The sequence below is a fragment of the Garra rufa genome, chromosome 9 (assembly GCF_049309525.1).
Source record: "Garra rufa chromosome 9, GarRuf1.0, whole genome shotgun sequence".
Lineage (NCBI taxonomy): Eukaryota > Metazoa > Chordata > Actinopteri > Cypriniformes > Cyprinidae > Garra > Garra rufa.
This window is the reverse complement of record NC_133369.1, coordinates 28,463,316-28,476,150: the sequence shown is the minus strand read 5'-3', so window position 1 is coordinate 28,476,150 and position 12,835 is coordinate 28,463,316. Positions and strand designations below refer to the sequence as shown.

Here is a 12,835-nt window from a genome sequence, read left to right as displayed (position 1 = left end):
TATATATTGTTTTTTATTATTGTTTTTGATTGTTGTTATAGACTTGAACTACAAAGGAGTCATCTTGAGAGCGTTTGAGCAGTTCAGACTGAAATCATGTATTGACTTTAAGCCCAGAACAGCAGAAGACATTTCTTACATCTCTGTGGAGAGTTGTGACGGGTACAGTACGGTTCCAGTTAGTAATAAACAATATTAGCAATACATAGTAATATACAGTATGTAGCCTACACTATACTATACTGAATGTATGAATGAATAAACTCCGAGTCAAAAGACTGGGCACATTTGACTTTGCTTGTAATGGCTTTTGCAAAATATAATATATGGACACATATTGATTTTATAGACAGACAATAAAATATAAAAGAAAATAAGACATCACCATGTTGTTTGGTCACTACTGGCACATATTTCTTCCATTTGTGTTATTTTAAAGTTTTCAGTTTCTTTTTTGTGAAAATGTCATTTGAAATCTAGTGTATTTGTTATATGAATGTGCTGTCTCTCTTGTTTTTCAGGTGTTGGTCATATGTCGGTTGTACATCTGGAGCTCAGACTCTTTCCATTGGAAATGGCTGTGGAATAAAAGGGATTGTTGAGCACGAGTTTCTCCATGCACTGGGATTTTGGCATGAGCAGTCAAGATATGACAGAGATGATTATGTGACCATTAACTTTGAAAACATCATTACAGGTTGCCCTGTATATTTTTTAACTAGTATTATTATTTTGTTTTTAAACTTCAATTGACTTTAAGGGGAAAAAGTAAAACAGTCCTTTGATTACTTGATTTATACACACATACTGATTGCAGTGTCCAGTCCATTATTTAAGTAGTTAAATTAATTATTAAGCCATTTCTTATAAACAACTACATCAATAATTCCATTAGTCTTTAATTTCAGGTCTTAAGCCCAATTTCAATAAATACAGTAAGAACATGTCCACCACTCAAGATACTCCATATGACTACTACTCTCTGATGCATTATGATAAAAATGCCTTCAGCAACGGTAATGGATCTACAATCATTACTAAACGTCCTGAGTTCCAAGATGTAATTGGTCAACGCCTGGACATGAGTGAATATGATGCGATTGAGCTCAACAAACTCTATAAATGCAGTGAGTATTTCATTTGTGGCATATGTAAAAGATATAATAACACTTATCACAACCATATTTTCCAAAAAAAAAAACATGTTATAAATAGAAGTTGTAATGAATTGTTTTTTTGCCTTAAACATGTTTGTTTGCATTACAGATTCGTCCATCTCTTTTCTTGATCACTGTAGTTTTGATGATGAGTCTCTGTGTCAAATGAGCGTCTGTTCTGCTGCTGCTTTTGGCTGGCAGAGAGTGAAGTCAGTGAGTGGCATCAATGTGACCGACCACACATACTTGGGCAAAGAACAAAATGGTGAGATCTGTTACAGTCAGTCTGTAAATAAAACATGTCTGTTTTGGCAGTGTGTGCTTTTTTTTTTTTTACAGAAAGCGTGTAAGATAAACTATATTCTTATTGTTTTAATGTCTGCAGGGATGTCTTTCTTCATGCACTTCAGCACTGAGGGGAGAAACAAGGGGGATGTAGCTAGAATAGAGAGCAAGACAATGACCCCTAAAAGAGACTGCAAAGTCCAGTGTCTGCAGTTCTACTACTATCACAGTGGTCATGAGTCTGACCAGCTCAACATCTGGATCCGAGAGTACCAGAATGAAGCAGACAACAGAGGAACTCTCAGACTTATGGATCAAATCACAGGTCTGTTTTTGTTCAAATACTTATAAAACATATAGGCCTGTATATCAAAATGTTCCTTGCCTTTCTTAAGTTAGAGTTTATTTTCTTGCAGGACCCCCTGGTAATTACTGGAAGCTGCATCATGTGCCACTGAATGCAAATAAAACCTTCCAAGTTGTATTTGAAGCCCGTAAAGGAGCTGGAAACTCCAGTGGAGGATTTTCACTGGATGATATCAATATTTCAGAGACTGAGTGTCCTCACACATGGCAGATAAGAGACTTCGAGAAGGTTTTGAACAACAGTGTGTCTAACACTCGGATGTACAGTCCGTTGTATTACTCCAGTGAGGGCTATCGCTTTCAGGCTCGCCTAGGTGTGTATCAGAATTACCTTTCAATATATGTTCGTCTGGTATCTGGTGCATATGATGACCAGCTGCAGTGGCCTTGTCCTTGGAGACAAATAACCTTCCAGGTACTTGACCAGAATCCACACATACAGAAGCGCATGTCCTCTGAGCAAAGCTTCACAACTGACCCTACTTTGGTTTCTTCCGGTGAGAATCAGTTTTTTTTTTTTTCTCACACAATATTATTTAACTCAAGATCAAGGTAATTATGTAGCTTTGAAGGGCATAAAAGATATATTTTGTTGTAACAGATGGCGGTAATTACTGGGAAGATTCTCGTAATAATGGAACTCACGTCGTCATTGGCGATGAGACTGTATATGTGGGTGTTTTTTGGGGTTATCAATATGCCACAATGAAAGATGATCTTACCAGAAGAGAGTTTATCAAGGGTGGCGACATCATAATTCTCTTTACCATGCAAGGTAGGTTTTGGGAAGTAACCGAACAAGATAATGACAAGGCAGCAATAATAGATTTCAGTTGTGTCCCAATTTCTGAACATTTATATAAATGTTGTTTACCAATCCAGATATTTCAGGACTTCTTCAGAATCACTCTCTACAGTGCCCTAAAGTGACAGTGAAGAACTTTAATGTTACTTCTGAAGCAAGTGTCCAACAGGGACCATGTGCTCCAAGGTAAATATCCTTTTAACCTCTCTTGTACCCTAATTCAAAATTGAATATATTACTACATTAAAAATTTGAAAAAATGGTGCTCAAGAGGGGTTCAGGGAAATTTTTGCAAGAGAGTTTTGCACGTGATGTGTCATAAAAATCTACAACCGTGACCAATCAATTGTGAAATGTTGTTAATAATATATTTTGGATATAGGTAAAGTGCACTGTTAGACACAACACACACTAGAGTATATTTATATATTCTAAATAGTAATTTATATGTATTTTAAATAGTAATTTCATATTAAAAACATGAAGGACACATTTTACTCAAATATTATTTTAAATAATTGTATTATTTTAAAGTGGCATCCCTCTGCTGGAACACACAGTCCTTGATATAACAGATGTCCTTGATGCATCTGATGATATAAATCTCACAGTATTTGTTTGTTTGTTTTTTTGTTTGTTTGTTTTTACCAGTATTCTTCCTACACCTCAGGTGACTTCTACAACTAATACAACAACAGGAGGAACCACTAAAGGGTAAGACATAGTCTAATAGTTTTAGGTTCAGAAGATACGACTATTTGAAAATCTGGAATCTGAGGGTGCAAAAAAATCTAAATATTGAGAAAATCACCTTTAAAGTTGTCAGAATGAAGTTCTTTGCGATGCATATTACTAATCAAAAATTAGACATAACACACACTAGAGTATATTTGCATTACAGCACTTATACCTTAAAGTAAAAATTTTTATTAAAAACATGAAGAACACATTTCACTAAAACATTATTTATAAATAATTTTATTATTTCAAAGTGGCATCCTTCTGCTGGAACACGTAGCCATTGACATAACAGAACAGTGACATGCAACAACATTTTTGCATCTAATGATATAAATCTCACAGTTTTTATTTAATTTTATTTTATAGTTTTATTTTTTATTTATTTTTTGTTTTGTTTTGTTTACTAGAGTTTCTTCTACACCTCAGATGACCTCTACAACTACAAAAACAACAGCAGTAACAACAACAAGAAATACAACTACACCAGGAACCACTAAGGGGTAAGAGTCTCATAGTCCCATTTTATCTTCTTTACTGTATCACTGCGATATGTGACCAAACAATTGTAAAAGGTTTTTAATAATATATTGTGAATATAGTAATGGGTAAAGTGTGCTGTTATACACAACACACACTAGAGTACATTTAACAAAACACATTCAGGTATAAAATTATTCAAATAATTTCATTCATTTTTTTTTTCTTTTCTTTTTTACTAGTGTTCTTCCTACACCTCATATGACCTCTACAACTAAAACAACAACACAGGGAACCACTAAGGGGTAAGACATAGTCTCATAGTTATAGGTTCAGAAGATACAACTCTCTGAAAATCTGGAATCTGAGGGTGCAAAAAAAATCAAAATATTGAGAAATTTGCCTTTAAAGTTGTCAGTTGTCAGTCAATGAAGTTCTTTGCAATGCATGTTACTAATCAAAAAATTTGTATATATTTTCGGTAGGCAATTTACAAAATATCTTAATGGAACATGATCTTTATGAAAACTAAAGAAAAGAAAGCTAAGAAAATAATAAAAAAGAAAATATAGAGAATATAAAAGAAAAATCAATAATTTTGACCCATACAATGTTTTTTGGCTTTTGCTACAAATACAGTGCCTTGCAAAAGTATTCATACCCCTTCATTTTTGTCACATTTTGTTTTGTTGCAGCATTAAGTTAAACTGCTTTAAATTAGTTTTTCCCCACATCAATTTAAACTCCATACACCATAATAACGACAAAGCAAAAACCAGATTTGCAAATTTTACAAATTTATTAAAAAAACAACAACACTGAAATAAGTACATTGCATAAGTATTCATACACTTAACTCAGTTAGTTGAAGCACCTTTACAGCCTCAAGTCTTTTTGGGTATGATGTGACAAGCTTTGCACATCTGCATTTGGCAAATATCTGCCATTCTTTGCCTCACCTTTTCACCTCTCAAGCTTGGATGGGGGCTGGCAGACATTTTCTAGAGTCCTAGTTGTTCCAATCGTCTTTCAATTATCGATAATGGAGGCTACATGCTTCTGTGAACCTTCAATGCAGCAGATTTTTTTCCAAACTCTTCCCTAGATCATTGCCTTAACGCAAGTCTGTGACTAAGCTCTACAGGCAGTTATCTTGACCTCAGGACTTGGTTTTTGCTCTGATATGCATTTTCAGCTGTTAGACCTTTTCTGAGAGGTGTGTGCCTTTCTAAATCATACTCATTCAAATGAATTTGCCACAGTTTACCTCCACTCGAAGTGTAGTAACATCTAGAAGCAATATGAATGCTCCTGAGCTAAATTTAGAGTGTCCCAGAAAAGGGTATGAATACTTATGCAACAGGATCTTTTCAATTTTTTATTTTTAATAAATTTGCACAAATGTTAAAAACCTATTTTTTGCTTTGCCATTATGGAGTAGGGAGTGTAGATTGATGTGGGGAAAAGTAATTTAAAGTAGTTCAACATAAGGCAGCAACATAACAAAATGTGAAAAAAAAAATGAAGGGGTATGAATAATTTCGATTATTTATGAATAATCACCTTTAAAGTTGTCCAAATGAAGTTTTTGGGCATGCATATTACTAATCAAAAATTAAGTTTTTATATATTTATGGTAAATTTACAAAATATCTTAATGGAACATGATCTTTACTTAATATACTAATGATTTTTGCCATAAAAGAAAAATCTATAATTTTACATACAATGTATTTTTGGCTATTGCTACAAATATACCCGTGCTACTTGTCCAGAGTCACACACACATAAGTTTGATTTGATAATGATTCATATGGATGTTCTTTCGGTTACAATCCATATTTGCTTTATTTATTAAATGGAATTGAGGATATCCGCAAACGTGTACAAGTCTGTCTCTGATAGATTTATTGGCTGAATTAACCAAGGGCTTGTGTCTTGGCAAAACAGTAACTTGTCTTTTTGAATGATTCATTAACAGAACTGCCTCAAAACAGTCATTTGTTTGTCAATCAGTTGCAGTTTATGTTTTTGAGTCACTGATTTGTTTGTAAAGCGATTTACTGCATGCACATTATAGATGGACATCATCAAAATATCAGATTTGTTTCCCCTATTGCAGTAATAATGTTTATCGTCACATTTGTACTTCTTTTCTTTTAGTGAATGTGTGGACATATTTTGCAATTCCAGTGCCAAGACAGCTTCCTCTCTGATCATCTTGGTGGTTTGCTTTCTTTTGGTATTGAGTTAATCATCAGAATATTTTCAATCATATTTTTAATCGTAGTGCTTACCAATTTATTGTCAAGCTCATTCATAATGTATGATTTACATTCTTAACAGAGGTTAACAGAGTTTTTTTTTTTCAATATGATAAAACACTGCATAAATGCTATTTGTTTAAAAATACTAATGTAACCTTGAAATGTTAAAATGATTATTAAAGGAGATTATGCACTCATGTTTGGCCTGCAAATGCAAGATTTTGGTGGCATCTAGTGGCAAATGATGGAGCTTCCACTATAAACAAAAAGACATTTATTTTAGATGTCTAAAAGAAGTGAGGAAATTGTTTTGATCATCTGTATAATGACAAGCACCATTTGAGGAGATGAAAGTAAAACATTTACATTAACTGTGGCTTAAGATTTCTGTCAAGCTGTGATTGGTTTAATGCCACAAAACACAATTCAGACACATTTTGAAACAATCAATGAAGACATGACATATCTAGTGTACTAAAATATATCAACTCATGTAAAAGTACCATTATATTCCAAAAATATAGTTTAAAGTAGAGTAAAAAAAAGTACTTGTCCGTCCCAAAAACTACTTGAGTAAGAGGTAAAAATAGCTAATTCAAAAGTACTCATGAATATTAAGTAGTGAGTACTGAGTTGTGGATTCTACGCCTTTAAAGGGATAGTTCACCCAGAAATGAAGATTCTGTCTTTACTATTTGCTGGGTGTAAAAGGATAAACATATTTGGCGTGCTGTCCAGGAGAGCTTGAAATTCGTTCCCGAGCCCGGGGCACTCCCCCTGCCTGGGGAGAGGGTCCGGGCTCGGCAATCGGCCCGAACCCAAGCGCTCCACCGAAGGAGAGAGGAGACGGGGTGGTGGAGGAATGCTGAAAAAAAACATGAGATAAGAAAGGTATACTGCTTTGGTTATTTATGAGGATTCCTTCTTACACCGATTGGATAGGGAGTGATTATTGATGACGCACTGGCCATGTTAATTATCTGTGCGTGCTCCTCCCAAAATTTGTTAATAAATCATCACTTAATAACCCAATTGATTTTTGGCATTAAAAAAAAAATCAATAATTTCGACCCATACATTATATTGTTGGCTATTGCTACAAATATACTCATGCTACTTATGACTGGTTTTGTGGTCCAATGATGCTGAAAATTCAGCTTTGCATCAAAGGAATACATTACATTTTAAAATTTATTTTACATTGAAAAAATATTTCACAATAATACAGTTTTTTTTTCTGTATCTCTGATCAAATAAATGCAGCCTTGATGAGCAAAAATCTTACTGATTCCAAACTTTTGAATGGCAATGTATATTACTTAAGATTTATGTAAACATCAAAGGTTTTCTTAACTGCTTGTATACAGATCGTTTCTGTCTGCTTCCTTCAGACAATATAATACTTCTCCTCCTACCATGCTCACAGAAATCAATATTCAGTACTTCTAACAAAGCAGTTTCTAATGTTACATGCAGTCAAGATATGCACATTGTTTGTACTGCATTCTTTAAATGAACTAGTATTATGTTCTAAGTAGTCCACTGTATAACACTGCAGTCTAGATTGCCTGATTCTGATCAACTGAAGGGTGCTAATATTTTTTAATAACTACTTGGCTGTGAAACATCACAACTTCGTATCATTTTGCCAATTTATTTCAGTTATTTTAAAAAGCCTTAGAGCCTACAACAGCGAAATATCCACAAAAAAACACTGGCCAAAGATATTGATATTGTTGTGTGATACTTAAAATAAATAAAACAATCCAGGACTTCCACATAACAAGATTGTACAGATTAGCACATGTGTTGTCACATGGTTTTACCTGTATTCCACTGAGTTTAACAGCCATGTGCCACCTGGCTCAGGTAACCACAGCAGGTGCTGCCGCAGTGCGCTGGAGGATCAGGTGAGACCCTGTGTGTGTCATTACCATAGTCCTTATTGGACCCCACGGATGGCCTGTAACCAAACATGAAGCCAATCTGAGCAAATAAGTCACTCACACAAATATTGTGAAGCTTAGAGAAAACAACTACAGCTTTCTTCTAAGTGAAAGACTAAAACTGTATTTTTTCAGCAGATTCCTTTTTAAATCAGCTAAGCAGGTTAAATAATTCTTCAACTGATTTTCCAGCAGGATATCTTGTGTCTGTAAAAAAATTCCTGTAAAAGATGTTTTTATAAGCAAATTCCTGGCTTCAAGAGTTGGGTAGTCCACCCCAAATTAAAATCATCGTTGCTTCCATCATGTTTCACTGTCTTTGCTCAGTGTGTTTTGAAAGTAAAAAAGTCCAATGGTGCTATTGTCTTTCATTGTATGAAAAAAAAAAAACAGTTGAAACATTTGTCAATTTGTGTTCTATAAGTCATACAAAATGACAGCGAGTAAATGACAAAGAACATTATTTTTTGACTAAACTGTCCTGATTTATCTTTTTTCTAGCATACTGTTGACTTATAGGCCTATCTATAAACTATTAAATGCGCACTGAAAAATAAAATGGAAATGAAAACTGATTTTATGGACAGTGTAGAATATTATGCACTTTCACAACAAAATAAACTTTTTTTTTTCTTTAGTGAATAGTAAAAAAAAATGGCGTGGGGGGGGGGGGGGGCTTTTATTCTCCTTCTCTGGATAACTGGTGATTCTTTCAACTAACTTTTTTTATACCAAAAAAGGCCGTAATCATGTCTAGAACACTGGAGGGACCCATTGTTTTGAGGAAAATATAAAGACCTGGGGCCGGTTGCACCAGCTGTGCGTAAGTTACAACTTAGCCTAGTTGTGACGTAAATGGACTCTAAGTTATACAACTTACGCACTACTAAATATTTTTGCGTTGCACCATTAAACTAAGTTTCAACGTAACTCTACGTATAAACTAAATATTTACGTAAGCGTCTGGTCAGGAATAACGGTTGGAATAAAATAGCAGACTGAGTGAACTGCATCAATATGCTCTTTTTTTAACCGACAACCTTCAATCATTTAGACATATATGATGCTGCTGACATTTACACTCACATACATATTAAGAGAGTGAACAATATGTGAATAAACGTACTCGTTTCTTTTTAGCGCGTCTTTAACACCCCATCTACAGTGCGACTCTATGCACTTTGTGTTGCGCATGTCAGATAAAATAATAAATAAATGGCATTTCTTTTTTTTTTTTTTTTTTTTTTATTGATCCTTATTTATTTGAATTAGTCTCTGAATGTTATTTACAAATGTGACGCTGGACAAAAAAAGCTTACATATAAACTAATGTTATTATTGTTTCGTTTTTAATGGAAACTTGTTTTTATCATTAGTATATGAGAGGGGAAAAAAGGGAGATCTCAGCCACTGCAAGAACTGGAGAGGAATCATGCTACTGGTGATTGCAAGCAAAATCATGACACGAGTAATCCTAGAGAGGATGAAACAAACAATAGACCATAAAGCTAAGGGACGAGCAAGCAGGCTTTCGAGCCGAAAGATCATGTTGCGACCAAATAGCAACATTGAGAATAATAATAGAACAATCCCTTGAGTGGAATTCCGGACTTTACATGACCTTTGTGGACTTCGAAAAAGCCTTTGACTCAGTGGACCAGCCTCCTGAGACATTATGGAGTGCCAGACAAAATGGTCAGGATGATTAAAGTGATGTATAATGGTTTTGAAGCCAGCGTCATACATGATGGAACAACAACACTAGGATTTGAGGTTAAGACAGGAGTAAAACAAGGCTGCCTGCTAAGCCCTCTGCTGTTTCTCGTCCTGTTGGACTGGGTCACACGCGAGTCTTATGGAAGCGAGAAGACAGGAATCCAGTGGACACTAACCAGACAGTTAGAGGACATAGAATTTGCAGATGACCTGTGCTTGCTAAGCCACAAAGTAGCAAATATGAGACAGAAAGTAAACATCTTGAAGAGAAATGCAGAGAGAGTGGGTCTTAAAATAAATGTGGACAAAACCAAGGAAATGAGAGTTAAGACGCCTGCAAATACCGATGTGATCAAATGTGGACAAGAGACCATCGAGAAAGTAGATCAGTTCCGTTACCTTGGTAGCATAGTTTCAAATTCTGGAGGAACAGAAGATGATGTAAAGGCCCGGAAGAGAAATGCACAACAAATGTTTTCCACCCTAAATAAAGTCTGGAGATCTAGAGCCATTTCCTTGAAAACAAAGCTAAGGATTTTTAATTCCAGTGTCAAAACCATCCTTCTGTATGGATGCGAAACATGGAAAATAAACAAGGGTGTTTTGGCCAAACTACAACCATTCATCAACAAAAAGCTAAGACATGTGGCATCTGGTGGCCAAAGACCATTACTAATGAGGAGCTGTGGAGAAGAACAGAACAGGAAGAACTGGAAACAACCGTCAAAAGAAGAAAATGGAAATAGATTGGACACACACTGAGAAAGCCAGAGTCAAACACCACAAGACACGCACTTGAATGGAACCCCCAAGGTGCGAGACGCAGAGGAAGGCCCAAAGACTCATGGCGAAGAACCACCAGAGACGAACTCCAGAAAATCAACATCACCTGGAAAGAAGCCAAGAGGAAAAGCAAAGACCGCGTTGTTTGGAGGCAGACCGTAGAAGCCCTATGCTCCGCCCGGAGCGAAGAGGAATAAGAAGAAGAAGATATGAGAGGCGAAAGAAGTTAGAATGAAGGATAAATTACAAATCATAGTTCTGCTCGTGTATTTTGAAGGTTTCTACTGGATGATTTAGTGTAAGCGTCATATTATGCGACTACGCATTACTTTACGGAGAGCTTACGAACTACTAGCTAAGTCCTGCCTTATGAACAACTGGTGCAACCAAATAATGTATAGATTTAGTTACAGTGTTGGGGAGTAACTAGTTACATGTAACGGAATTACATAATTTAATTACAAAATAAATGTAACTGTAATTAGTTACAGTTACTAAGAAAAAAATTGTAATTAAATTACAGTTACTTCTGAAAAATGCCAGAGATTACAAAGGGGATTACATCAGAATTTTTTCACACACTCACCCCCACTTACAGATTTAATTGACTTCTTCAATAAATTGCATTGTCTGCTCTAAAATGAGATACCAATGTTTCAGGAGTTTAGAACCCAAAATAGGACACATGCTTATTGGATAACTGTTTTATTTCCTATTTGGGTTTATAAATAAACTTTATTTTTTAAGATAGTTTTTTCCGAGGCATTGTTAGATGCTCATGTTTCCTGTCATAACTATGCAAACATTTAATTTCAAACCCAGTATCACAGCTATTAAACAATTTCTTATGATGTTATTTATGTTATGATCTTATCTTATCATATAGAGCAACTGCGTTCATGGTGACCCTAGTTTGATTCCCGTCTCGAGGTGCTTTGCCGATCCCGGTCCCCTCTCTCCTCCCAGCTCTTTCCTGTCATCTCTCTACTGTACTATCACAATAAAAGGCATTAAAAGACCCCCCAAAAAAGTAAAAAAAAAAAAAAAAAAAAAAAAGTCTGAAATTGTGGTGGCTGTGCTTTAAATTAAATTATTACACGGTACTGTGGAATGCTTGATTCTGATTGGTCAGTCATGACATTCAGGGCAACTTAAGTCAGTGCTATATGCTTGATAATTTTTCTTGGTGGAAACTTTGTGCTTGGTTAGCTAATAAATTGTTAAAGCTTAATTCAATATTATGTGGACAATTTCTTAATTCTGTCAATTTATTTCATACAAACGCAGGTAAGACTGCACTGTATACCTAAAATGTCTATTGAACTTGCCGTTTGCTAGCAACTGATTTCTTCATGGAAGCTTTGCGTTTAAATATTTCTACTCAGATCAATATTTTGTGTCTAATAATTTTGACCTAAACATCTACATAATCTATAAAGCAGCTGTGTAATAAGTGGGATAATGCTGTTGATAATGTAGCCAGTTGTTACTGCAAAATAAAAATGTATATTATCCCTTACTTAATTCAAGTGATGAAGGATTTTGAAAGTCTGACAATAATCAATGTTGAGTGCTACTGTAAGATTAACTCTGCCTAGTTTAAATGTTTCAAAATGAATAACATTTGAAAATATTTGAAATTTAGAAAAGTAATCGAAAAGTAATAAGTTGCATTACTTTTATAAAGTAATCGAAAAGTTACACTACTTATTACATTCTAAATCAAGTAACTTGTAATCTGTAACCTATTACATTTCCAAAGTAACCTTCCCAACACTGTTTAGTTACAAACTAGCTAGTAGTTAATAGCCTCTAGTGTGGACTTTACGTTCCAATTTAAGTAAGAACTTACGAATGGCTGGTGCAACCCTACCCAGACCACTATGGTAGTGGTATTTAGTTAAAGAAACTAAACAAATAACGGATTTAAATTGATTTATCTAGGGGCATAAATTAAAAGAAGAAAAACTGTAAGAAACAAGAATAAGAATTTCTGTAAAGTAACCAATTTAATCTGCAAATAATATTTTATTTTAAAATATGCACCTATTTAATTTCAGTTGAATTGTTGAAAACGCAAAACAGAGAAATGCTATCGTCGTCATAATCAATTTTGAATTACATGAATCATGTAAATGACAGACATGCTTTCCATTCAAAACGGCGAAATTTGACCAAAAAAAGTTGAATAGTTTGCATCACTGAATATTGTTGGACGTTTACACATTATAGAAGGGGAACGCTTCCGAATTTTGCCATAGTAACGAACTCAACTTTCATGGCACAAGCTCT

At 34.8% G+C, this 12,835-nt stretch overlaps 1 protein-coding gene across 1 annotated transcript in view; it reads left to right on the top strand.

Annotated features, from left to right (window-relative positions):
• Positions 1-3,851, top strand: part of LOC141343208 (meprin A subunit beta-like) — a 10,902-nt gene extending 7,051 nt beyond the window's left edge. Inside the window, exons 2-11 of the mRNA XM_073847809.1 lie at positions 42-162; positions 522-697; positions 909-1,127; positions 1,267-1,422; positions 1,543-1,767; positions 1,859-2,305; positions 2,410-2,583; positions 2,691-2,799; positions 3,265-3,283; positions 3,762-3,851. Coding sequence (XP_073703910.1) covers positions 42-162; positions 522-697; positions 909-1,127; positions 1,267-1,422; positions 1,543-1,767; positions 1,859-2,305; positions 2,410-2,583; positions 2,691-2,799; positions 3,265-3,283; positions 3,762-3,851 — 1,736 coding nt within the window. The remainder of the gene's footprint in view (positions 1-41; positions 163-521; positions 698-908; positions 1,128-1,266; positions 1,423-1,542; positions 1,768-1,858; positions 2,306-2,409; positions 2,584-2,690; positions 2,800-3,264; positions 3,284-3,761) is intronic.
• The last annotated feature ends 8,984 nt before the right edge of the window (positions 3,852-12,835 follow it).